Source organism: Mustelus asterias, chromosome 20, assembly GCF_964213995.1.
Source record: "Mustelus asterias chromosome 20, sMusAst1.hap1.1, whole genome shotgun sequence".
NCBI classification, from domain to species: Eukaryota; Metazoa; Chordata; class Chondrichthyes; order Carcharhiniformes; family Triakidae; genus Mustelus; species Mustelus asterias.
The window spans coordinates 82,361,465-82,389,353 of record NC_135820.1 but is presented as its reverse complement, the minus strand read 5'-3'; the positions used below and the strand labels follow the sequence as shown (position 1 = coordinate 82,389,353).

At 43.5% G+C, this 27,889-nt stretch overlaps 1 protein-coding gene across 3 annotated transcripts in view; it reads left to right on the top strand.

Moving 5' to 3' along the window:
- LOC144508691 (short transient receptor potential channel 4-associated protein-like) overlaps positions 1 to 27,889 on the top strand; it is a 95,970-nt gene that overhangs the window by 57,289 nt on the left and 10,792 nt on the right. For all 3 annotated transcript variants that reach the window (XM_078236979.1, XM_078236978.1, XM_078236980.1), the window contains exons 10-17: positions 1,427 to 1,555; positions 6,521 to 6,579; positions 9,655 to 9,756; positions 10,033 to 10,116; positions 10,925 to 11,015; positions 12,784 to 12,924; positions 15,594 to 15,705; positions 16,749 to 16,861. In XM_078236979.1, coding sequence (XP_078093105.1) covers positions 1,427 to 1,555; positions 6,521 to 6,579; positions 9,655 to 9,756; positions 10,033 to 10,116; positions 10,925 to 11,015; positions 12,784 to 12,924; positions 15,594 to 15,705; positions 16,749 to 16,861 — 831 coding nt within the window. The remainder of the gene's footprint in view (positions 1 to 1,426; positions 1,556 to 6,520; positions 6,580 to 9,654; positions 9,757 to 10,032; positions 10,117 to 10,924; positions 11,016 to 12,783; positions 12,925 to 15,593; positions 15,706 to 16,748; positions 16,862 to 27,889) is intronic.

The following is a 27,889-nucleotide window of genomic DNA, read 5'->3' as shown; positions in this document are numbered from 1 at the left end:
GAGGAACTTCTCCCAGAGGGTAGTGAATCTTTGGAATTCTCTGCCCAATGAAGCAGTAGAGGCTACCTCGTTAAATGCGTTTAAGTCACAGATTTTTAACCATTAAGGGAATTAAGGGTTATGGGGAGTGAGTGGGTAAGTGGAATTGAACCCACTATCAGATCAGCCATGATCTTATTGAATGGCGGAGCAGGCTTGAGGGGCTAGATGGCCTACTCCTGCTCCTATTTCTTATGTTCTTATGTAAAATTGATGAGGGAAGGACTGTGGATGTAGTTTATGTGGACATTAGTGAAGCATTTGGTTCAAAAACTAAAATCACGTGGGATTTGGATGGGCTGGGCTAGATGGATACAGAACTGGCTTGGTCATAGAAGACAGTAGCGGGGGAACGAGGTTTTTCAGAATGGAGATCTGTAGTTGGTGGTGTTGGGATCAGTACTGGGACCTCTGTTTGTAGTATATATAAATGATCCAGAGGAAAATGTGGGTAGTCTGATTAAGTTTGCAGATGGCACGAAGGTTAATGGAGTTACTGATAGTGCCAAGGATTGTCAGAGGATACAACTGGATGTAGATTGGAGATTTGGGCACAGAAACGGCAGGTGGAGTTTAATCAGGACAGATGCGAAGTGATGCATTTTGGAGGATCAAGTTTGGGGGTGAATTATACTGTAACTGGCAGAACCCTTAGGGACATTAAAGTAGGGGTCTGTGCATACAGGTCCATAGTTCCCTAAAAGTGCCAACACAGGTGGCCAAGGTGATTAAGGCGGCATGGCATGCTTGCCTTCATCGACCGAGGCATTGAGTACAAGAGTTGGCAAATCATGTTGCTGCTATATAAAACCTTGGTTAGGCCGTGGTTCAAGTATTGCGTGCAGTTCTGGTCACCACACTACCAGAAAGATATAGAGGCTTTGGAGAGAGAGTGCAAAGAAGGTTCACCAGAATGTTGCGCCTGCTCGCGAGGGTGTCGCTTATGAGGAGAGGTTGAAATAAACTAGGATTGTTTTTGCTGGAAAGGCGGAGGCTCAGGGGAGACCTGATAGAGGTCTACAAAATTGAGGGGTAAACAAGGTGGATAGTTAGAGGCTTGTTCCCAATTCCAGGGGGGTGTAGGCTCAAGGTGAGAGGGGGAAAGTTTAAGGGAGATGTGCGGGAGAGGTTTTTGATGCAGAGAGTGATGGGTGCCTGGAATGTGCTTCCAGAGGTGGAAGCAGGCACATTAGCAACATTTAAGAGGCATCTGGATGGGTACATGAATAGGGAGAGAATAGAGGGATACGGACTGAGTAAGGGCAGAAGGTTTTTTTAGTTGAATTAGGGCCACATGTTTGACAGGGGCTTGGAGGGCCGAAGGGCCTGTTCCTGTGCTGTACTGTTCTTTGTTCTTTGTAAATGATTTCTATGCTGGTTCTTTCAGGTTCACAAGATGTTGGCAGAATTTCGACTTATTCCTGGACTGAATAATCTGTTTGACAAACTGATATGGAGGAAACATTCTACTAATCATGTGCTGCATGGACAGAACCAAATCTGTGACTGCAGTCCGGTGAGTATGAAATTGCTGGCACAAGTGGTTGATTGCAGGACTTGATGTATGATCACTTGCAAACTGCCATTCTCTCTGTCATTAATTGCTCTTGTCACTAACATTCAGTGCTCTGGTAACATTCCTGAAATGTACTGGATGTATTGGATTGTTGTGTGCCTAATCACTTGCCCTAATGACCACTGAGCAGAGAGTTCACAGGGGCAGATCCAGGGGTGTGCTGTGCTGAAGCTTGTGAAACAGTGAGTTAATTGGATATTGTCATTTGGTCATACAGAACGTGGAGACATGCTATCTAAGTTTGTCATCTTGCACTCATCAGGCTATCTCGCAAGTAATTACCAAACTAACTGGGGATCCACAGCATATTCTGCAGGAGAAGGGAGTGCTGATTGGTTGGCAAGTGGATTCTGGTGGAGGTGCTATCATGGAGAATGCAAAATGGAGCAGTTATCTGTCCAGCTTTGTTCAAATCCAGGCTGGTTGACTCTGAAGGGGCAGTCTTGTCCTTGAGAATGAACCAGGGAATGACTGTTCCCTAAGCTACCATTTAGATGAAGGAGGTGCAAAGTGTGCACACGTTCCTTCTGTCTGTGAAGGGCAGAGCCCTAGCTATGAATATATGTGGCTTCTAGCACGCGAAATGAACTGCACTGTGAGCTCAACTGGCATTTTAAATTGTCCGACAGTGTAATTAACACAATCAGAATTATATCTAATGTTGGACACTGTTTTGAGTTTTACAAGCATGGACTGTTTGGGTGTGGTCAGTATACATGTTAGAATTTCTATATTTCTAAACACTAAGATTGACTTTATTGACAACCTCGTAAATATGGCCCAAACCATTTGCTCACTGGAAGCTAGATGCTGAAATAGGGTGTATCAAAGCTAACCTGCAGGATAATGGCTACCCCATTGCTTGTTATATAATCTCTCAAACTCATGAATAGACCCAAGACCACCAGTTTCAGCCCTGAGAAGTGTTAAATCTACCTCAAGGTGTCTCAAATTTGAGGAACAGGTGAAGTTAGCCATTGCACGCTGTTACAATGCATAACACAAGTGATACTCTCCATTAACAGGATGCTGCCATCAAGCCAAAAATATGTTCTGCCAATCACACAAGTGCATTTCAGTGCCAGTATGAAGCTAGGCATACATCCCAATGATGGAAGGCAGATGGTATCAAACAACATGTACCTCCAGCTGTTCAAATCGGGCAAAAGACTGAACCCAGTTCTGACAAGAGTTCACCAATCTGAAATGTTAACTCTTTCTTTCTCTCTCCATGTATGCTGTCTGGCCTGCTGTGTATTCAGTAAGAGTTTTAACAACACCAGGTTAAAGTCCAACAGGTTTATTTGGTAGCAAATACCATTAGCTTTCGGAGCGCTGCTCCTTAGTCAGATGAAATGTGCTCTCAAACAGGGCACAGACACACAAAATCAAGTTACAGAATACAGATTAGAATGCGAATCCCTACAGCCAACTAGATCTTAAAGATACAGACAATGTGGGTGGACACCCACATTGATCTGGTTGGCTGTAGGGATTCGCATTCTAACCAGTATTCTGTAACTTGATTTTGTGTCTCTGTGCCCTGTTTGAGAGCACATTTCCACTTCATCTGACGAAGGAACTGCGCTCCGAAAGCTAATGGTATTTGCTACCAAATAAACCTGTTGGACTTTAACCTGGTGTTGTTAAAACTCTTACTGTGTTCACCCCAGTCCAACGCTGGCATCTCCACATCATGACTGCTGTGTATTGCCAGAATTTTCTGTTTTTTTAAATTTCAGATATCCTGAATCTATGATATTTTGCTTTTGTACAATTTACTTTCTTTGCTATTTGGCTCAGAGTTGTGTTCTGGGAGCTGGTTCAGTTTGTTACAAATAGTGCAGACTCCAAACACAGCTAGCAGTGCAAAATCTGGCAGAGTTAGTTCAAACTTTGGAGTTGTAGCTTATTATGATGAGGTAAATTTGTCCTGTTGTAATTTGGATTTTACAAAAATTTGCAATGTTTATGTATAAGCATTGTGTATCAAGCATTAAGTACACCTGCACCAGATGGACTGAATTCAAGAAGGTGGCTAACCATTACCGCCTTAATTAAGGAACAAATGATGCTCACATCCCATGAAAGAATATTTTTAATAAAGTTGTGTTCTTGCTGTGAAGTTAGTGTACTTTTAAGAGTTTTTAGAATTCATGCTCAGCCTTAGGTTGTCATTGGGAGGAGAAAAAACCTGGACAGGTCAAGTGACAAGGATCGATTTCTCAGTTTCAGTTTGGAGCTGCAGGTTTGAGTTTCTGATTTTGTTTTAGAAGGGGCAGCAAGCTAAAAAGTGTTTTTTCCCGCTCTCCCTGTTCTGAAAAGCCTGTTGGTTAGCTGGAAACATGATCTTGTTTTCCTGAAGGGTGAAAGTTTGCTGTTGGGGGATGGACCAGTGTTTCTGGTGTTTTGGGAAGCTGGCTTGTCTCCAAAATGTTTGCAGTTCTCTGGATTCACTCAGTCTTCAACCAAAGGACTCAATTTCCATTATCACATGAGCAGAAGTCTGTGCTGTGTTAAACCTGTGAAAATATTTTTTTTAGTTTATGGGTTTTGGTTTAATTGGAACACATATCTTTAAGGGTTATATATTGTAGTCGTTGTTTTATTTCTTGTTTGTAATTGTAAAAGTTCTTGCTAATTTTCTTACTATACATGTTAACTATATTCTTAAATAAACTTAGTTTGATAAAAGCTCCCTAGTGGGTCATTTGAATTGCACCTTATGTGAAACATCTCATGCTTATCCTAGCCAAATTCAAGATGCAAAACTTGAGTCAGGAAGGCTACATAAAACACTTTGGAGTTTCTAACCTGAACCATAACACTATTTACAAATTGGGAGTAGGTCATTCAGCCTCTTGAGCCTGCTCTACCATTCAGTAAGATCATGGTTGATTTGATTGTGGCCTCAATTCCACATTCCTGCCTATACCCAATACCTTTTGTCTCTTATAATAGAAGCAAGATACTGCGGATGTTGGAATCTGGAACAAAAACAGGAAATGCTGGAAAATCTTGGCAGGTCTTACAGCATCTGTGGAGAGAATAGAGCCAACATTTTGAGTCTGGCTGGCACTTTGTCAGAACTCCTTTGTGAACTTTGTGTCTCTTGTTAGTCAAGAATCTGTCTGCCCCTCTCTGGGGAAGGGAGTTCCACAGACTTGTAACCCCCTGAGAAAGAAATTTAAATGGCAGGACCCCTTATATTTAAACTGTGTCCCTAGTTCTAGTCTCTCGCACAAGGAGAAACATCCTTTCAAGTCCTTCACTTCTCATTCTTCTAAGCTCCAATGGATACATGTCCGACCATTCTTCATAAGATAGTCCCTTCATCCCAGGAATCATTCAAGTGAACTTCTCTAATTTGCTTCTAATGCACTTATGTCCCTCAAATAAGGAGACCAAACTGTACAGTCCTCTAGATGTGGTCTTGCCAACACCCTGTACAATTGTAGCAAAACATTCCTGCTTTTATATTCCGTTCTCATTGCAATAATTGGCAGCATCCTGTTTGTCGTCCTATCACTTATTGTACCGGCATACTAACTTTTTGCGATTCATGTACTAGGACACTCCGATCTCTCTGTACTTGAGTTCTGTAGTCCCCCCCCTCAATAGTATATGGCTTCTCTATTCTTCCTGCTAAAGTGGACAAGTTCACATTTTCTTGCATTATACTCCATTTGCCAAATTTTTTCCCCTTCGCTTAATCCTTTGCAGCCTCCTTATGTGCTCTTCAACTTACTTTCTTACTCATCTTAGTGTCATCAGCAAATTTAGCTACCATATATTTGGTTCCTTCATCCAGGTCATTGATATAGTTGAGGCCCCAGCATTGATACCCATGGCACTCCACTCATCTTGCCAATCCAGAAATCATCCATTTATCCTTAATCTGCTTCCTGTTAGCTAACCAATTCTCCATAGTGGAATAGAGTAGGTTAGGTGGGCTTTAGATTGGTTTCATTGGTCAGCGCAGCATCGATGGCCGAAGGGCCTGTACTGCGCTGTTATGTTCTATGTTCTGTCCATACTAATAGTATGTTACCCCCTACACCACAAACTCTTATTTTGTGTAGCAACATTTTGATGTGACATCTTGTCAAATGAGTTCTGGAAATCAAGTACATCAGATCCACAGGTGGTTCTTCATCCACTTTGCTGTTACTTCCTCAAAGAACTCTAATAAATTAGTCAAACACTAAATCCCTTTCACAAAAATGACTTTAAGATTTAAGTGCCCTGTTATTACCTCCATAGCAAAATTTTCCCTATAACAGTTGTTAAGCCAACTGGCCTTTAGCTTTCTGCTTTGTCTCCCTCCTTTTGTGAAGCACAGTCACATTCCCTATTTTTCAATCTACAGGACCTTCCCAGAATTTAGGGAATTTGCATCTACTATATCTCTGCAGTCATTTCTTTCAGACCCTGGGATGAAACCCATCAGGACCTGGGGACTTGTCAGCTTTTAGTTCTAATTTTCTCAGTACCCTTTCCCTAGTGATTGTAATTGTTTGAAGTTTCTTTCTCCCTTTCACTTCTTTGCTGTATTCAGTGCCTTATCCCTTTGATATCATGTGGAGTGACTTGACTTGTCTGAAGATTGACATCCATGATAGTGGGGGCTTCATTGGTACTTTAGGACTGAAAGCTTTCAACCAATTGAAAATTTTGCTTATTTAGTATCCAGAAATATTTTAAACTGATGAGTAACATTCCAACAAGTTGCAAAAAGTGTCCCCTGCTATTCATCATGAGTGCTGCACTCTGTCACACCTCTGCATTGTATTTAAGACCTGGGCACATGTGGTCCTAATTAGATAATTGTTACATCCTCTGTATTCTTTCAACTGTTTTTGCTTAAATGGCTTTCTCGTTAAAACCTTTGCTATTCCTCTACAGGAGATTTCTCTGAAAATCCAATTCCTGAGGTTACTTCAGAGCTTCAGTGATCACCATGAGTGAGTATTTAGGGACATTTTCAGTATCACTGTGTAATGGGGCCTGTAATCACTTACCAGGGTCACTGCAGTGTCTAAACTTCTAAAATTTGTTTGCTTTGAAAATGTCAAGAGAAAAAGATTGACAAAAACAAATGTAGGCCCCTTACAGAAACGGGAGAATTTATAACGGTGAATAAGGAAATGGCTGAGGAATTAAATTTGTACTTTATTCATGTCTTCCTTTGTGAAGACTGAAGCAATGTGCCAGAAGTGCTGAGAGAAACATGTTTTAATGAGGAGCTGAAGGTAATCAGCATGAGTAGAGAAATGGTTTTGGGGAAATTGGGATTGAAGGTGAATAAATCTCCAGGTCCTGATAATCTTCATCCCAGAATACTTAAGGAAGTGGCCCTGGAAATAGTAGATCCATTGGTGGTTATTTTCCAAAATTCTTTGGACTTTGGACTGGTTCCTACAGATTGGAGGGTAACTAATACGAACCCGCTATTTAAAGAGGGAGGTAGCGAGAAAACAGGGAACTATAGACCAGTGAGCCTAAAGTTGCTACTGGGGAAGTTGCGAGAGTCCATTATCAAGGATTTCATAACTCGGCATTTGGAAGGCAGTGGTATAATCGGACAAAGTCAGCATGGATTTAAAATCATAGAAACTCTACAGTGCAAAAGGAGGCCATTTGGCCCATTGAGTCTGCACCGACAACAATCCCACCCCAGGCCCTATCCCCACAACCCCATACATTTACCCTGCTAATTCCCTCTAACCTACACATCCGGGGCCACTGTGGGCAAATTAGCATGGCCAATCAACCCACACATCTTTGGCCTGTAGGAGGAAACCAGAGCACTTGGAGGAAACCCATACAGACATGGGGAGAACGTGCAAAATCCACACAGGCAGTGACCCAAGCCAGGGTTACTGGAGCTGTGAGGCAGCAGTGCTGACCACTTTTTACAAAAGGGAAATCCATGCTTGATGAAACTGCTGAGTATGTAGCTAGTAGAGTTGACTGAGGAGAACCAATGGGTGTGGTTTATTTAGACTTTGAGTGCTTTCGACAAGGTCTCATAACTTAGAACATAGAACATTACAGCGCAGTACAGGCCCTTCGGCCCGTGATGTTGCGCCGACCAATGGAACCAATCTAAAGCCCCTCTAATCTACACTATTCCAATATCATCCATATGTTTATCCAATAACCACTTGAATGCTCTTAATGTTGACGAGAGACTACTAACAGACTACTAAAGCTGTAAAGTTAAAGCATATGGGGTTGCAGGTTATGTCTTGAGATGGATAGAAAGCTGGTTAGCAGATAGCAAGCAAAATAGAAGCATAAATGGTTCTTTTTCTGATTGGCATGCAGTGACTATTGGAGTTCCACAGGGATCTGTGCTAGGACCCCAACTGTTCACATTATATATTAATGATTTGGAAAAGGGAACTGAATGTATTATCTCCAAATTTGCAGATACATTTAGTTCCCTTTTCCAAATCATTATTAATGTGAACAGTTGGGGGTCACAGAATCACGATACTACAGTGCAGAAGAGGCCCTTCGGCCCATCAAGTCTGCACCAACGCATGAAAAGTCCTGACCCCACCTAATCCCACTTGCCAGCACTTGGCCCATAACCTTGAATGTTATGGTGTGCCAACTGCTCATCAAGGTACTTTTTAAAGGATGGGAGGCGTCCCACCTCAACCACCACCCTCCCAGGCAGCGTATTCCAGACCACCACCCTCTGGGTAAAAAAAAAAAAATGTTCTTCCTCAAATTCCCCGTAAACCTTCCACTAACCCTTCAACTAAAGGGAACAGCTGCTCCCTATTCACCCCATCCATGCCCCTCATAATTTTGAACACCTCAATCAGGTCACCCCTCAGTCTTCTCTACTCCAGAGAAAACAACCCAAGCCTATCCAACCTCTCCTTTATAATTTAAATGTTCCATTCCAGGCAACATCCTGGTTAATCTCCTCTGCACCCCTTCCAGTGTGATCACATCCTTCCATAACATGACCAAAACTGCACACACTATTCCAGCTGTGGCCTCACCAAAGTTCTATACAGCTCCATGACTCCTTTGTTTTTGTAATCTATACCCTGATTGATAAAGGCGAGTGTGCCATATGCCTTTTTCACCACCCTATTAACCTGCCTTTCTGCCTACAGAGATCACTGACTGCCAATCAGAAAAAGACCCATTTATGCCAACTCTGCTTCCTATCTGCTAACCAGATTTCTATCTATCTCCAGACATTACCTGCGATCTCATGTGCTTTAAGTTTACATAGTAGTCAGTTATACAAGACCTTGTCAAAAGAATCTAAGTAAACCACATTCACTGGTTCTCCTCAGTCAACTCTACTAGTTACATCCTCAAAGAATTCCAATAGATTTCCCTTTTGTAAATCCATGCTGACTTTGTCTGATTATACCACTGCCTTCCAAATGTCAAGTTATGAAATCCTTGATAATGGACTCTAGCAACTTCCCCAGTACCAATGTTAGGCTCACTGGTCTATAGTTCCCTGTTTTCTTTCTCCTCTTTTTGAATAGCAGGCTTACATTCGCTACCCTCTAATCTGTAGGAACTATTCCAGAGTTTAAAGAATTTTGGAAAATAACCACCAATGAATTTACTATTTCCAGGGCCACTTCCTTATTTATTTCGGTTGCCATCTGTTTTAATTTGTTAACAATTGCCTACCTTTAAAAAAAAATTGTGAAATATTTATTTTTCTCTTGCCACCTCTGTAATTATTCTATCAACGCCCTCTGCTTTATCTTTATCTCCCGGGAACAGCCCCACTGAATAGTTCTGATTTCTCCTCTCAACCTCCCAATTCTGTGACCTGTTTGAACTTTAAATCCAAAATTTGTGTTGGAAATAGTGTGACACACTAAAGCACCAATCCCTCGAGCAAGCACAGATTTCTAACTAGCCTTTTGCACTAGATCCAATCACCAGCACACGTCACATTATCTAATAGATTAGACAATGTCAACCGAGTGGTTTAATTTCTGAGCATTTCTCCTTTCATGTGACAACAGTTGTTTTTGGGTTTTCAGGAATAGATATCTATTATTGAACAGCCAGGAGTTGAATGAACTTGGTGCAATCTCGCTCAAAGCTAACATTCCTGAGGTAGAAGCAGTTGTCAATACTGACAGGTAAGCTGACCATTATGTTCATTAAGACCATTATGGTGCTTACACAATCATTAATGCTGCCATAATACCGATTCTGTGGAGCAATATGCTCTGATTTTAAAATAAAAATGCAATGTTATTTGTTATGTATGCGAGGATTAACATTCCTGGTGCTGAGTGTAGGAAGACACATCCATCAATGCTGCTATAATTCTAAAATGAGAGCATACTGCTCCCCAAAACCAAAGTAAATTTTTTCGTCAGCAATTAGTGTAAATCATATTTCTGCTTTCCTAGAACTCTGATTTGTGATGGGAAGAAAGGACTTCTTACAAGGTTATTACAGGTGATGAAGAAGGAACCTGCAGAATCCTCTTTCAGGTAGGTTTCCTGCCCTCTCCCCACAATGCCCAAAATCTCCAGCCTTTTTTAAAAGCTGTGCAGTGATTTTCTAATGACCCTTTCCGTTTGCAATCCCTTCCAGCATGTTCCCAATAATGGATGCCAGGTTATCTCTGACTTGGATTTGTCCTTTTTTTAAAAATAGGAATGGCACGAGCTAGCTTCGAGTCTTATGGAACTATTACTTGCTTTTTAATCGGCAAGGATACACAGCACCATCGCTTTAATCACCCTTTGGCTATCCAGACTTAGATCCTGACCAATTTTGAGCTTTCCTAATCTATCCAGGATGATATGCATACTTTAATATTAATGCTTAATACGCAGTAACCCTCATCCGAGCATCAGCTACAGAAGTAGAGACTGATGCAAAATAAGTGGACCTAAATGTCAATTGGTATGAGCTGCTGGTCCATAAGCAATCTAATACCAGTTCATGTCAAGCATATGGTTTAGGATGGATTTGGATTGGAGAATCAAGGCTGCATTGTGTTGTAGAATGTGCATTAAAGTAATGGCTGAGTTTATGCTGACTCTCTGACTTGTGGTTATGGCGGTGATGGCCTCAATCCACACTTTACTGAGTTTTGTTTTCGCCGAGGTAACATTGTGATTTTGCAAATCCAAGGTATGGGAGCAGCGATGGTGCAAGTAATAAATTAAGCTGATAAAGTGCGCATGTGATTAATGGTTATAACGACATGTCGTCACTTTTAGAAAGAGGAAGGCAGAAAATTGATAATTTGAGCTAGTTGAATTGCTATAATTTCTGTCTCATTCTTGGCAGATTCTGGCAGGCAAGAGCAGTTGAGAGTTTTCTACGAGGAGTGACTTCTTATGCTGACCAGATGTTTCTTCTGAAACGGGGCCTGCTGGAGGTAAGGCTGCGTTTAATCGAAGGGAAACATTGGTTAAATAGTCAAGCTAACCAGCTGTTTGGAGGGCAGGATGGCTTTACCCTGGGTGTGGGTGGGAGTGATTTGCCATTGGATATGGGTGGTGGTGTTGAGCAGGGTTGGTGTGGTGGGGGGAGGGCTCTTGCCTCCAGGCAAGTGGGTTGTGTTGCTGCTGGGTATCAGGTGAAATGGAGACCCAATATCTCATTCCTGTCCTGCAGAAATATGTATGTCTGCTGGTGGCCAGGCAACTCTCAGGATATCAGTTTAGGAGTCGGGAGATAATGCTGCAGCTTTATAGGACCCTGGTTAGACCCCACTTGGAGTACTGCGCGCAGTTCTGGTCACCTCATTACAGGAAAGATGTTGAAGCCATTGAAAGGGTGCAGAGGAGATTTACAAGGATGTTGCCTGGATTGGGGGGCATGCCTTATGAGGATAGGTTGAGGGAGCTTGGTCTCTTCTCCCTGGAGAGACGAAGGATGAGAGGTGACCTGATAGAGGTTTACAAGATGTTGAGAGGTCTGGATAGGGTAGACTCTCAGAGGCTATTTCCAAGGGCTGAAATGGTTGCTACGAGAGGACACAGGTTTAAGGTGCTGGGGGGTAGGTACAGAGGAGATGTCAGGGGTAAGTTTTTCACTCAGAGGGTGGTGGGTGAGTGGAATCGGCTGACGTCGGTGGTGGTGGAGGCAAACTCGTTGGGGTCTTTTAAGAGACTTCTGGATGAGTACATGGGATTTAATGGGATTGAGGGCTATAGATAGGCCTAGAGGTGGGGATGTGATCGGCCCAACTTGTGGGCCGAAGGGCCTGTTTGTGCTGTGGCTTTCTATGTTCTATATCAGAGGGACGTTTTTTACACAGAGGGTGGTGGGGGCCTGGAATGCGCTGCCAAGTAGGGTGGTGGAGGCAGGCATGCTGACATCGTTTAAGACTTACCTGGATAGTCACATGAGCAGCCTGGGAATGGAGGGATACAAACGATTGGTCTAGTTGGACCAAGGAGCGGCCCAGGCTTGGAGGGCCGAAGGGCCTGTTTCCTGTGCTGTACTGTTCTTTGTTCTTTGTTCTCCAGGGTATGAAAATACTTGCAGCTTTTTTTGGGGGGGCGGGGGGGCTTGCTGCTTTCGAGGGGGGTGGGGTGGAAAGACCAGAAAAGAATGGGAGGACAAATCTCATTTAACATTTATTGCTTAATTTTGAAGTTATTGCAGGGGAAAATATTTTTTTCAAGTTTAGCAAGTAATGCCAGTGTTGGCCACTGAGTTGAGTATAGAAGAGTTAGTTACGTGGTCGAGCTCACTCATTAAACCCCCCCACCCCCACCCCCACCACCAGCACCACCTTTCCCAAACTTGCTTCTTGTACTACACATCCTGAAGCTTAGTTGTGACACACGTGAATGGAACAAGATTAAAGCTGCAGTGTTCTCAGTTCAGATGGGATAGGCCCTCTGTGAGCTCAGTAAGAGCAGCCCTTCATCAGATCAACTCCAGCTGATGAGAGCTCTCAGCCCAGAGATGAAAAGGCAATATCTAACGAGAGAATCCAATTTCAATTTGTTTTTGTATTTCAATATAATGTGGAACCTGAAATTTAATGAAAGACTTTGGGGGGGAATATCTTTGAAAAGTTGTGTGTCAATGTTCAGGATGCAGAAATTCAGAAGAGCAATGTGATGGCAGTCAGGGCCAGAGGTCAGTGGCTGTTCCAAAAAGAGTTGAGTCTTTTATGTTTGTATTTGCAGCACATTCTTTTCTGCATCATCGACAGCGAGTGTAAATCAAGGGATGTGTTGCAGAGTTATTTTGACCTTTTGGGTGAGCTGATGAAATTCAACATTGATGCCTTCAAGAGATTTAATAAGTATGTAAACACAGAAGAGAAGGTGAGTTGTTATACAATGAACGGCGCAGCTTGATCTGCAAGTTAGCATCTACCTATTGTCTTTGTTTGTATCGCAAAGATTTTGCATTAAGGATTTTGAAAGATGCTTGTATTTCACCAGTGGGTAAAAGTGACCACAGCTGATTGCTGGAAAAACCTGAGTGATTCACTGTTGCCCTTGAGAAAAGGAAACCTGTCACTGTTTCCCAGTCTGGGTCTGTATGAGGCACTTGTGGTTGACTCTGACTGTCTTATCTGAATTGGTCCAGCAAATCACCTAGTTGAACAAATGCCAGTCCAGCCAGCACTGCCCACATCCAAAGAATGAATCTACAAAATCATTGACAAAGTTGGCTGATGACTAAATAGATTTCTTCGTTTAAACTAGCTGCTGGTTGTATGTTGGATGCTACCAAAATGCTACATTTGTTCCACATGTTGCTGCCGCATCTCATTCTTCCTCCTGCCCTCCCAAGCTGAACCACCCCACACACTCTGGAGCGGGCTTTGTGACCTCCAATCAGAAGATTCAACCTCTGACTTGGAACTTTTCCTGCTATTCACCCTGACTCAGTGCTGGATGCTGGGAATTCTTCTTAAGACTCATGTTCAAAGTCCAGTTAAGTTTATTTAATAGTGTCACAAGTAGGCTTATGTTCAGATTGAAATGAACTTGCTGTGAAAATCCCCTAGTCACCACACTCCGGCGCCAGTTCGGGTCTGAGGGAGAATTTAGCATGGCCAATTCACCTAACCTGCACATCTTTGGACTGTGGGAGGAAACCAGAGCACCCGGAGGAAACCCACGCAGACACAGGGAGAATGTGCAAACTCCACACAGACAGTGACCCAGTGGGAATTGAACAGGGGCCCCTGGTGCTGTGAGGCAGCAGTGCTAACCACTGTGCCACCGTGCTGCCCCGTGAAGGGGTGTATGTGTTCTGGTAGCAAGGAGCAGTGTTGTTGCTCTCCAGGTACATGCCCCAGAAGACAAGAACTCCTGTTGATGAATTCTTGTCATTGCTCTGTGCCAAGGCTCTTTAAGCTTCATGGCCAAACACAGCCAACTCCAGAATTTTTAAATGGTTGACAGGGCCAGTGACAGTGTCAGGGGTGGAGGAGAAAATTTCCTTTTTGACTGTCCCCGATCAGTTTTTAAGTCCTGAAATTGAACTTGTTTGGTGATTGCATTCTTTTAAACAAAGTCTGCCAGCTTTATCTTGTGATTTGCAATTCTGCAATAATCCTCGTAAACTTACTAATGCAACCTATATGAACATGAAAGCTTAAAGAATATTGAAGGATGTGAGGAGTAAGATGGAGAGGAATAATACTGGCACATGGGTAAAAGGCCTGTTTCTATGCTGGAAAATTGTGATTTTGTTTAGGAAGCAATGGATAGGAAGCAGAGTTGGCATAAGTGGGTCTTTTTCTGATTGGCTATCAGTGACTAGTGGAGTTCTGCAGGGATCTGTGCTAGGACCCCAACTGTTCACATTATATATTAATAATCTGGAAGAGGGAACTGAATGTATTATCTCCAAATTTGCAGACGGTACAAAATTGGATGGGAGGGTGAACTGTGACGAAGATACAGAGATGCTTCAGTGTGATTTGGACACGCTGTGTGAGGGGGCATGGCAGATGCAGTATAATGTGGATAAATGTGAGGTTATCCATTTTGGTAGCAATAATCGGAAGACATTATTACTTAAATGGGCGTAAATTGAGAGAGGTGGATGCTCAACAAGACCTTAGAGTTTTCGTACATCAGTCGCTGAGAGTAAGCGTGCAGATACAGCAGGCGGTAAAGAAGGCAAATGGAATGTTGGCCTTCATAGCGAGAGGATTTGTGTATCGGGATAGGGATGTTTTGCTGCAGTTGTATACGGTGTTGGTGAGGCCACACCTGGAATATTTTGTGCAGTTTTGGTGTCCTTATCTGAGGAAGGATGTCCTTGCTATAGAGGGAGTACAGCAAAGGTTTACTGGGCTGATTCCTGGGATGGCAGGTCTGTCATATGAGGAGAGACTTAAGTTGGTGAGGATTATATTCACTGGAGTTTAGAAGAGTGAGAGGGGATCTCCTAGAAACTTAAAAAATTCTAACAGGATTAGACAGGATAGATTCAGAAAGAATGTTCCCAATGGTGGGGGAGTCCAGAACTAGGGGTCGTAGCTTGAGGAGAAGGGGTAAACCTTTTAGAACTGAGGTGAGGAGAAATTTCTTCACCCAGAGGATGGTGAATGTGTGGAATTCACTCCCACAGAATGTAGTTGAGGCCAAAATGTTGTCTGATTTCGAGAAGCAATTAGATATAGCTCTTGGGGCTAAAGGGACCAAGGGATATGGGGGGGAGGGGGAGAGATCAAGATATTTGATGATCAGCCATGATCATAATGAATGGCAGAACAGGCTCAAAGGCCTAAATCTAGTTTCTATGTTTCTAACTAAGTGAATGTGCCCTACTTTTTTTCACACGGATGGAAGTAATAATCTGATAAACAACTTGCCATGATAGCCTCTGTCAGTTACTGAGAAAGGCCAAGTCTTGTCCTCAATTTAACAAGCAGTGTATATTTTGATCTATTTCAAGCTAGTAACATGATTTCATACTTGATAACCTTCACCAAAATGCAGCAAATTGTGATGCTGTCTGTCTTATTCAGTTTCAGATATTTTTGAATCAGATCAACAGTTCTTTAGTTGATTCCAACATGCTAGTTCGCTGCATTGTGTTGTCTTTGGACCGATTTGAGAGCCAAACAGATGCTGTAAAAGGTAGAATGAAAATTAAGTTGTCCTTCTATGAACAGTGGGCAAGTTGAAATAATTCAATATAACAGTTCATTTTGTCTCTTCCTGTCCTTAAAAGAAGCATGGCAAAATATAAGTTTTTCAATATCCTACAAATCTGAAGGCACAAATTTTTATTACGTTTATTATATAAAAGCCAATTTAACAGCGAAGTGGTCAGGAGAAACATGACATGCAGAGTAAATCTCAAAGTGTGAGTAAATGTCCTTCAAGTGTCAAAGAGCCTAAGAAAATCGGTGAATGGGACCAAGCAACAAACCCTCCCGTACCTGGAGTCAACAAGAAAATGACTGGTTATTGGAGACCACTTGTATTCCCAGGACATCAGTGCAGGAGCTCCTCAAGGGAGTGTCCTACTACCATCTTCAGCTTCTTCTTCAATGACCTTCCCTCCATAAGGTTAAGAATGATGATCCTACCACGTTCAACTCTATTCAGAACTGTTGTGAGACATTGTCTGTCTACCGCACAAGATAGATAACATCCAGGTTTAGGCTGACAAATGGCAGGCAGCATTCATGCCATATTACAGCAATGCACTGACAAGTGAATCCAGCCATCCCACCCTGATCCAGCCCGTTATTGGTGATCCTTGAGATGTTTCCATGGGAAACGTTGCCAGAAGCTTTTAATGGGGATCTTGATTTCCTATCTGAAAGATTGGAATAATCCACCGTTCTCCTTCTGGTGGAGTTGGTTACATTGATCCCCAGTTTAGTTAGCATTAGCTGTCCCAGAGTAGACTCCAGTGCACATGATAGCAGGTTTGCTGCATGTGACTAAATTGTTGAGTTGGGGTGGTTCCTGGACCTTTGGCTGGCTCTAATTTCAGTAGCCTGTGGTGTGATCTGCAATTTAGCTGTTTGCACTGAGCTGGTAAAACTCCTCCAGTCGTGTATGTTTCTGTGCAAGATTTGTGAAATCATGTGGTTTATAATTTCTGCACTGACCTTTGTGAGGAAGGGTGGCTATCCTCTGTCGTTCTGACCATTGTGCATTCTACTTAGTTGCAGAAGTGATTTCCCAGTGCTGTCTACTGTCCTACATCTCCCGTGTGGAAAATCGACTCTCATTTCTTTTCCGGCTAATTAATATTATTCAAGTACAGACACTTACACAAGTAAGCCGAATTCTTTTATGAAATATTTACATTGTGTCTAAACTTAATGTTTGGTCCAGCTTTTACACTCCAACATATATTGATATCACACAGTTCGAAATTCTTTATTCTTGTCATTGAAGTAAGCCAGGGTTCTAATGTGGAGTTTAATCTCTACCTCTCGTCCTAGACCCTTAACCTAGCTGCTATCAGTTCAAGAATCCGAAACAGTTACACCTAATGTTAAGGAGATGTGTCTACATTCCGTTTTTATGGTATAATGTTCCTGTCTTGTAAAAACTACATTCTCTGGTTTAGCATGAGCAGCTCCATGGGAATTTGGCCTGTGTTCAAACATCTCTACGCTGAAAATATTTTTTCATAGGGCTAACTTCAAAGGTGATGGGCTATTTTAATCTAAGTTTGGTAATGGATACGCGCACAGATTTTTACCAACACTGGGAGGAGGATTGCCAGTGCTGGATGGGGTTCCGCTTAGTGAATTACGGAATGCCTAAAATTCCATTGTAAATTATGACTTAGCATTACCTGGTGATGTAATTCAGTTTGGATAACATCATCGTCCAAGAAAGTGAAATTGTTGGGGTGAGAGGGAGTGGCAAAAGTCCCTATTATACACCGCTCCTTAAGTGCCTACTGGTCTCATTTGTAATGTTACAGCTGAAATGGAGGTTGCTCTCTAACACACAGCACTGGTTGAAACACGGTGGCCAGATTTTGCAGTAGTTGTGATGGCTAAACTATCAGCATTCGCCAACGTTTCTCCTCTGAACCTGACAGCAACTTTGGGAGTCTGCACATGTGTAGAATAATGTGGAAAACCAGAAATTGCATCACAAGAAATTGAATAACATAATGAACATTGATTCAAATACACTAAATTTGTCCATTTTGTTTTGGTGAAATAGTTTGGTGGAACCTAAAACATTTACTATCAATCATCTTCAGCCAGAAGTGTTGTGGTTGATCCTCTGGAAGTCCCCAGCATCACAGATATCAATCTTCAGTCAATTTGATTCACAGAATTACAGAATCATAGTGCATAAGAGGCTCTTCAGCCCATTGAGTCTGCACCAACACGTGCGAACCACTTAACCTACCTACTTAATCCCTACCTACTTAAACCAGCACTTGGTCAATAGCCTTGAATGTTATGATGTGTCCAAGGATGTGAGGAACTGCCTCTACCACCCTCCCAGGCAGCGCATTCCAGACCGTCACCATCCTCTGAGTAAAATGTTTCTTCTCTCACACACACCCGGCCCCCCAAACCTCCTGCCACTTACCTTGAACTTGTGTCCCTTTGTGACTGACCATTCAGCTAAGAGGAACAACTGCTCCCAATCCACCCTGTCCATGCCCCTCATAATCTTGTACACTTCAATCAGGTCGCCCCTCAGTCTTCTCTGCTCCAACGAAAACAACCCAAGTCTATTCAACCTCTTAATTTAAATGTTCTATCCCAGACAACATCCTGGTGGATCTCCTCTGCACTCCCTCAAGTGCAATCGCATCCTTCCTTTAATGTAGCAAACAGAACTGCACACTACCCCAGCTATGGTCTCACCAAAGTTCTATACAAGTCCAACATGACTTCTCCGCTTTTGTAATCTATCCCCCGATTGGTAAAAGTAAGTGCCCCATATGTATCTTTCACCACTCCACTTAACATGCCCTTCTGCTTTCAGAGATCTATGGACAAACACGCCAAGGTACTTTTGTTCCTCAGAACTTCCTAGTGTCATGCCGTTCATTGAATACTTCCTTGTCAAATTATTCCTTCCCAAATTATTCCTTCCAAAGTGTTACACCTCAGACTTCTCAGGGTTAAATTCCATCTGCCACTTATCTGCCCATGTGACCATCCTGTCTGTCTTCCTGTAGCCCAAGACACTCCGCCTCACTGTTAACCACCTGCCCAAACTGTCTCCTCCGCAAATTTACTAATCCTAATCCTTGCACCCCACATACTCATCTATGTCATTTATATAAATGATGAATAATAGGGGACCCAGCGCAGATCCTTGTAGAACACCACTGAACACTGGCTTCCAGTCGCTAAAGCAGCCCTCTGTCTCCTACAAAACTAAGCCCATTTTGGGTCCACGTGATAGTGAGAAACAGCTGAAAGCACTGGATACTTAAAGGATATGATATGGGCACCAACAAGATTCCAGCAATAGTACTGAAGACTCCACTACTGGCACCCTTAGCCAAACTGTTCCAGTACAGCTGCAACAACTATAGACCAGTGAGCCTAACACTGATACTGGGAAAGCTACTAGAGTCTTTTGTCCAGGATTTCATAACTCAGCATTTGGAAGGCAGTGGTATAATCAGACAGAGTCAGTATGGATTTACAAAGGGGAAATCATGCTTGATAAATCTTTTGGAATTCTTTTGAGGATGTAACTAGTAGGGTTGATCAAGGAGAACTAGTGGATGTGGTTTATTTAGACTTTCAGAAGGCTTTCGACAAGGTCTCACATTGCAGACTACCATGTAAAGTTAAAGCACGTGGGATTGCAGGTGGTGTCTTGAGATGGGTAGAAAACTGGTTAGCAGATAGGAAGCAAAGAGTTGGCTTAAAGAGTCTTTTTCTGATCTGCCGGATCTGTGCTAGGACCCCAACTGTTCACATTATATATTAATTTTGGAAGAGGGAACTAAATCTATTATCTCCAAATTTGCAGATACAAAGTTGGGTGGGAGGGTGAGCTGTGAGGAGGATGCAGAGATACTTCAGTGTGATTTGGACAGGCTGAGTGTGTGGGCACCTGCATGGCAGATGCAGAATAATGTGGATAAATGTGAGGTTATCCACTTTGGGAGCAATAATAGGAAGACAGATTATTATTTGAATGGGTGTAAATTGAGAGAGGTGGATACTCAGTGAGACCTTGGTGTCCTCGTGCATCAGTCACTGAAAGTAAACACGCAGGTACAGCAGGCAATGAAGAAGGCAAATGGTATGTTGGCCTTCATAGGGAGAGGATTTGAGTATAGGAATAGGGATGATTTGCTGCAATTGTATAGGGCGCTGGTAAGACCTGGAGTATTGTGTGCAGCTTTGGTGCCCTTAACTGAGGAAGGATGTCCTTGCTATAAAGAGAGTACAGCGAAGGCTGATTCCTGGGATGGCAGGTTTGTCATATGAGAAATTAAGTCGGTTAGGATTATATTCACTGGAGTTTAGAAGAGTGAGGGGATCACCTAAACTTATAAAATTCTAACAGGGTTAAAAGGGGCAGATTCAGAAATGGTGAGGAATTCAGAACTAGGGGTTTTAGTTTGAGGATAAGGGGTAAACCCATTAGAACAGAGGTGAGGAGAAATTTCTTCACCCAGAGGATGGTGAATGTGTGGAATTCACTCCCACAAAGTAGTTGAGGCCAAAATGTTGTCTGATTTCAAGCCGAAATATAGCTCTCGGGGCTAAAGAGATATTGGGGGGAAAGAGAGGAGGGATCAGGATATTGGATTTATCAAAATGTATGGCAGAGCAGGCTCGAAGGGCCAAATGACCACCTCCTGCTTCTAGTTTCGATGTAACACTGGCATCAACCAGCAATGTGGAAAATTGCCCAGGTATGTCCTGTACACAAACAGGATAAATCCAATCCGGCCAATTACTGCCCCATCGGTCTACTCTCAGTCATCAGTAAAGTGATGGAAGGGGTCATCAGCAGTGCTTTGAAGCAGCACCTGTTCAGCAATAACTTGCTAATGGAGTTGCATTTAGTACAAAGCAAGGTGGTTGGAGGTCAATCATCTCTGCCCCAGGTCGTCACTGCAGGAGATCTTCAGGATAGTCTTGAGGTCCAACAATCTTCAGCTGCCTCATCAAAAGCCTTTCCTCCATCATAGTCAAAGTGGGGATGGTCACTGCAATGTTCAGCGCCAATCGCAGCTGATTGGATAGTGAAGCAGTCCACATCCAGAGACAGCAAAGCTTGGGCTGATAAATTGCAAGTAACATTTGTACCACATGAGTGCAGGCAATGACCATCTCCAACAAGGGAGAATCCAACCATTTCTCCATGCCACCCCTAAATATCCCTTAATATCAACATCTTCGGGGTTACCATTGACCAGAAACTGAATTGGACCTGTCAAATAATATTGTGGCTACAGGAGCAGGTCAGACTGGGAATCATGTGCCAAGTAACTCACTCCCTGACTCCCCAAAGCCTGTCCACCATCTACAAGGCACAAGTCAGGAGTGTGATGGAATACTATCCACTTGCCTGGATGGGTGCAGCTCCAACAACACTCTCGAAGTTTGACACCATCCAGGACAAAGCAGCCCCATTTGATTAGCATCCCATCCACACCTTCAACATCCACCACCGACCTATAGTGGCAGCCGTGTACCATCTGCAAGATGCACTGTAGGAATTCACAAAGACCCCAATGACAGCACCCTCTAAACCCGTGACCTCTACCATCTAGAAGGACAAGGGCAGCAGATGCATGGGAAAACCACCGCCTGCAAATTCCCTTCCAAGCCACCAAGCATCCTGACTTGGAAATATACCTCTGTTCCTTCACTGTCGCTGGGTGTAAATCCTGGAATTCCCTCCCAACAGCACTGGGTGTATCTACACCACATGGAGTGCTGGGCAGTTCAAGAAGGCAGCTCACCATCACTTTCGGGCAATTGGGGATGGGCAGTAAATCCTGGCTTGTCCAGTGATGCGCACATCCTGTGAAATAATTTTTTAAAAAAGCAATGCGAAGGTTGGATCCAGCAGTGAGGGTAATCCTGAAGAAGGAGGTAAAAAGCTAAACTCCGAATAATCTCTGATATATCAGCACTCAACTGTGTGAAATGGCACACAGAAATTGTATCACTGATCCTGGGCTTCTCCAGAGTGCTGTGTTGAAGTTCCAGAAGCAATCAGTGAATTGACAAAATCTTCCATTGTGTGGCGTTAGTGTTACTGTAGAAACCTTTTGGAGACGTTGAACCTTGTTGAATGAGGTATAACTATTTTTTTAATGGCATACTTGGTTCATAATTATAGCGTGAGGTCTTACCTGTGACATCCTTTCAATGTACGCAAAAATATGATCGAATCGTAGAAAGAAAGTGATGGATATTTGGGATTCTCTATCCCAGAGGATCTTGGAAGTCCAATCATTGAGCATCTTTCAGACAGAACTCGATAGATCTCTGGATACAAAGGGATATACGAATAGCGTGGTAAAGAGGTGTTGAGGTCGATGATCAGCCATGATCTAACTGAATATTGAAGCAGTCTCGATGGGCTGAATGGCCTCCTGTTCCTATGTTCCTAAAATTTACAGTACAGAAAGAGGTGACTTGGCCCTTCATCGCCGGAAAATGAGCCACCCAGCCTAATCCCACTTTGCAGCACCTGGTCTGTAGCCTGGAAGGTGAAGTACACACCTGGACATGTAGGTTGAGAGTTTCCACCTCTACAACCCTTTCGGGCACTGAGTTGCAGACCCCCACAACCCTTTCTGAAAAAATATTTCCTCATAGAACATAGAACAGTACAGCACAGAACAGGCCCTTCGGCCCACGATGTTGTGCCGAGCTTTGTCTGAAACCCAGATCAAGCTATTTCCTCCCTATCATCCCGAAGTACTCCATGTGCCTATAAGAACATAAGAACATAAGAAATAGGAGCAGGAGTAGGCCATCTAGCCCCTCGAGCCTGCCCCGCCATTCAATAAGATCATGGCTGATCTGACGTGGATCAGTACCACTTACCCGCCTGATCCCCATAACCCTTAATTCCCTTACCGATCAGGAATCCATCCATCCGCGCTTTAAACATATTCAGCGAGGTAGCCTCCACCACCTCAGTGGGCAGAGAATTCCAGAGATTCACCACCCTCTGGGAGAAGAAGTTCCTCCTCAACTCTGTCTTAAACCGACCCCCCTTTATTTTGAGGCTGTGTCCTCTAGTTTTAACTTCCTTACTAAGTGGAAAGAATCTCTCCGCCTCCACCCTATCCAGCCCCCGCATTATCTTATAAGTCTCCATAAGATCCCCCCTCATCCTTCTAAACTCCAACGAGTACAAACCCAATCTCCTCAGCCTCTCCTCATAATCCAAACCCCTCATCTCCGGTATCAACCTGGTGAACCTTCTCTGCACTCCCTCCAATGCCAATATATCCTTCCTCATATAAGGGGACCAATACTGCACACAGTATTCCAGCTGCGGCCTCACCAATGCCCTGTACAGGTGCATCAAGACATCCCTGCTTTTATATTCTATCCCCTTCGCAATATAGGCCAACATCCCATTTGCCTTCTTGATCACCTGTTGTACCTGCAGACTGGGCTTTTGCGTCTCATGCACAAGGACCCCCAGGTCCCTTTGCACGGTAGCATGTTTTAATTTGTTTCCATTGAGATAGTAATCCCATTTGTTATTATTTCCTCCAAAGTGTATAACCTCGCATTTCTCAACGTTATACTCCATTTGCCATATCCTCGCCCACTCACTCAGCCTGTCCAAATCTCTGCAGATCTTCTCCGTCCTCCACACGATTCACTTTTCCACTTATCTTTGTGTCGTCTGCAAACTTCGTTACCCTACACTCCGTCCCCTCCTCCAGATCATCTATATAAATGGTAAACAGTTGCGGCCCGAGTACCGATCCCTGCGGCACGCCACTAGTTACCTTCCTCGAACCGGAAAAACACTCATTTATTCCGACTCTTTGCTTCCTGTCGGATAGCCAGTCCCCAATCCACTTTAACACACTACCCCCAACTCCGTGTGCCCTAATCTTCTTCAGCAGCCTTTTATGGGGCACCTTATCAAACGCCTTTTGGAAATCCAAAAACACCGCATCCACCGGTTCTCCTCCATCAACCGCCCTAGTCACATCTTCATAAAAATCCAACATGTTCGTCAAGCACGACTTTCCCCTCATGAATCCATGCTGCGTCTGATTGATTGAACCATTTCTATCCAGATGCCCTGCTATCTCCTCTTTAATAATGGATTCCAGCATTTTCCCTACTACAGACGTTAAGCTGACCGGCCTATAGTTACCCGCCTTTTGTCTCCTTCCTTTTTTAAACAGCGGCGTAACATTAGCCGTTTTCCAATCAACCGGCACTACCCCAGAATGCAACGAGTTTTGATAAATAATCACTAACGCATCCACTATTACCTCTGACATTTCTTTCAATACCCTGGGATGCATTCCATCCGGACCCGGGGACTTGTCCGCCTTCAGTCCCATTAGTCTACCCAGCACTGCCTCTCTGGTAACATTAATTGTATTAAGTATTTCTCCTGCTGCCAACCCTCTATCGTTAATATTTGGCAAACTATTTGTGTCCTCCACCGTGAAGACCGACACAAAAAACTTATTTAAAGACTCAGCCATATCCTCATTTCCCACTATTAACTCCCCCCTCTCGTCCTCCAAGGGTCCAACATTCACTCTAGCCACTCTATTCCTTTTTATATATTTATAAAAACTTTTACTATCATTTTTTATATTAATTGCGAGCCTAGCTTCATAGTCTATCCTTCCTTTCTTTATCGCTTTCTTAGTCTCTCTTTGTTGTTTCTTAAATTTTTCCCAATCACTTGTTTCTCCACTATTTTTGGCCACTCTGTACGCAGCTGTTTTTATTTTAATACTCTCCTTTATTTCCTTCGTTATCCACGGCTGGTTCTCCCTTTTCTTACAATCCTTGTTTTTTGCTGGAATATATTTTTGCTGAGAACTGAAAAGGATCTCCTTAAAAATCCTCCACTGTTCCTCAGCTATCCTACCTGCCAGCCTGCTCTCCCAGTCTACCTTAGCCAATTCATCCCTCATCCTATCATATTTCCCTCTGTTCAAACAGAGGACACTAGTTTGGGACCAAACTTTCTCCTCTTCCATCTGAATCAGAAATTCGACCATATTGTGGTCACTAGACCCAAGAGGGTCCTTCACAATAAGATCCTTAATTCTACCTACCTCGTTACACAATACCAGATCCAAAATAGCTCGTTCCCTCGTCGGTTCCGTAACATGCTGTTCAAGGAAACTATCCCGACAGCATTCTAAGAACTCTTCCTCCATTCCACCCTTACCGACTTGAGTCTGCCAGTCAATGTGCATGTTGAAGTCCCCCATGATTATTGCCGTTCCGTTTTTACACGCATCCCTTATCTGCTTGTTTATAGCCCTCCTTACCTCAACATTATTATTCGGGGGCCTATATACCACACCTACTAGTGTCTTTCTCCCTCTACTATTCCTCATCTCTACCCATAATGATTCCACGTTTTGTTCCTCAGAGCCTATGTCATCCCTCAGTACTACCCTGATATTATCTCTTATTAATAGAGTGACAAAATTCATAATGCTAAAGTGCAAAGGGACTTGGGAGTCCTAGTCCAGGATTCTCTAAAGGTAAACTTGCAGGTTGAGTCCGTAATTAAGAAAGCAAATGTAATGTTGTCATTTATCTCAAGAGGCTTGGAATACAAAAGCAGGGATGTACTTCTGAGGCTTTATAAAGCACTGGTTAGGCCCCATTTGGAGTACTGTGAGCAATTTTGGGCCCCACACCTCAGGAAGGACATACTGGCACTGGAGCGGGTCCAGCGGAGATTCACACGGATGATCCCAGGAATGGTAGGCCTGACATACGATGAACGTCTGAGGATCGTGGGATTATATTCATTGGAGTTTAGGAGGTTGAGGGGAGATCTGATAGAAACTTACAAGATAATGAACGGCTTAGATAGGATGGACGTAGGGAAGTTGTTTCCATTAACAGGGGAGACTAGGACGCGGGGGCACAGCCTTAGAATAAAAGGGAGTCACTTTAGAACAGAGATGAGGAGAAATTTCTTCAGCCAGAGAGTGGTGGGTCTGTGGAATTCATTGCCACAGAGGGCTGTGGAGGCCGAGACGTTGAGCGTCTTCAAGACAGAAATTGATAAATTCTTGATTTCTCGAGGAATTAAGGGCTATGGGGAGAGAGCGAGTAAATGGAGTTGAAATCAACCATGATTGAATGGTGGAGTGGACTCGATGGGCCGAATGGCCTTCCGCTCCTATGTCTTATGGTCTTAATAGCGCGACCCCACCACCTTTTCCTTCCTGTCTATTCTTCCTAAACGCCTGATACCCCTGGATATTCATCTCCCAGTCCTGGTCACCTTTCAGCCACGTTTCTGTAATGGCCACCAGATCGTACCCACTTGTGCTGATTTGCACCATCAACTCATTTACCTTGTTCCGAATGCTTCGTGCATTCAGGCAAAGTGTCCTTATTCCAGCTTTTATCTGGACCCGCTTTGATGAGTCGCGAACACCCTCTCCCTCTACTCCCTTATCTAAATTACCGCCTTCATTCACTTGCACCCTCTCCTCTACCATTAATTTTGTAATTCCCCTTACCCCTGCATCCTCCCCCCCCATCAATTAGTTCCTTGATCCCGGTCAACTCTTCCAGCTCCCCTCCCCCCAACCTATCTAGTTTAAATTCTCCCCAGTAGCCTTAGCCAACCTACCGGCCAGGATATAGTTTAAGAAGCTATCCAATAGCTTCTTAAATGTTCCTAAAGTTTCTGACTCCACTATCCCTGCAGGCAGTCCATTCCACACCCCAACCACTCTGAGTAAAAAACCTACCTCGGACATCCTTCCTATATCTCCCACCATGAACCCTATAGTTATGCCCCCTAGTTACCGCTCCATTCACCCGAGGAAATAGTCTTTGAACGTTCACTCTATCTATCCCCCTCATCATCTTATAAACCTCTATCAAGTCTCCTCTCAACCTCCTCCGCTCCAAGGAGAAAAGCCCAAGTTCCCTCAACCTTTCCTCATAAGACCTACCCTCCAAACCAGGCAGCATCCTGGTAAATCTCCTTTGCACTCTTTCCAGTGTCTCTACATCCTTCTTGTAGTGAGGTGACCAGAACTGCACACAATATTCCAAATGTGGTCTCACCAAGGTCCTGTACAGTTGCAGCATAACCCCACGGCTCTAATGAACGCCAACACACTATAGGCCTTCTTCACGGCTCTATCCACTTGAGTGGCAACCTTCAGAGATCTATGGTTATGAACCCCAAGATCTCTGTTCCTCCACATTCTTCAGAACCCTACCTTTGACCCTGTAATCCACATTTAAATTTGTCCTACCAAAATGAATCACCTCGCATTTGTCAGGGTTAAACTCCATTTGCCATTTTTCAGCCCAGCTCTGCATCCTATCTATATCTCTTTGCAGCCTACAACAGCCCTCCACCTCATCCACTACTCCACCAATCTTGGTGTCATCAGCAAATTTACTGATCCACCCTTCAGCCCCCTCCTCCAAGTCATTTATAAAAATTACAAATAGCAGAGGACCAAGCACTGATCCCTGTGGCACTCCGCTGGTAACTGGTTTCCAGTCCGAATATTTTCCATCCACCACCACCCTCTGTCTTCTGTTAGATAGCCAGTTACCTATCCAATCGGCCAAACTTCCCTCTATCCCACACATCCTTACTTTCTTCATAAGCCAACCGTGGGGGACTTTATCAAACGCCTTACTAAAATCCATGTACATGACACCAACTGCACTACCTTCATCTACACACTTAGTTACCTCCTCAAAAAATTCCATCAAATTTGTGAGGCAAGACTTGCCCTTCACAAATCCTTGCTGACTAACCCGGATTAAGCTGCATCTTTCTAAATGGTCGTAAATCCTATCCCTAAGGACCTTTTCCATCAACTTACCGACCACCGAAGTAAGACTAACCGGCCTATAATTACCAGGGTCATTTCTATTCCCTTTCTTAAACAGAAGAACCACATTCGCCACTCTCCAGTCCTCTGGCACCACCCCCGTGGACAGTGAGGATGCAAAGATCAAAGCCAAAGGCTCGGCTATCTCATCCCTTGCCTCCCAAAGAATCCTAAGATATATTTCATCAGGCTCAGGGGACTTATCAACTTTCAGTTTATTCAAAATTGCTAGTACATCTTCCCTCCGAACATCTACTTCCTCCAGCCTATCAGCCTGTGACACCA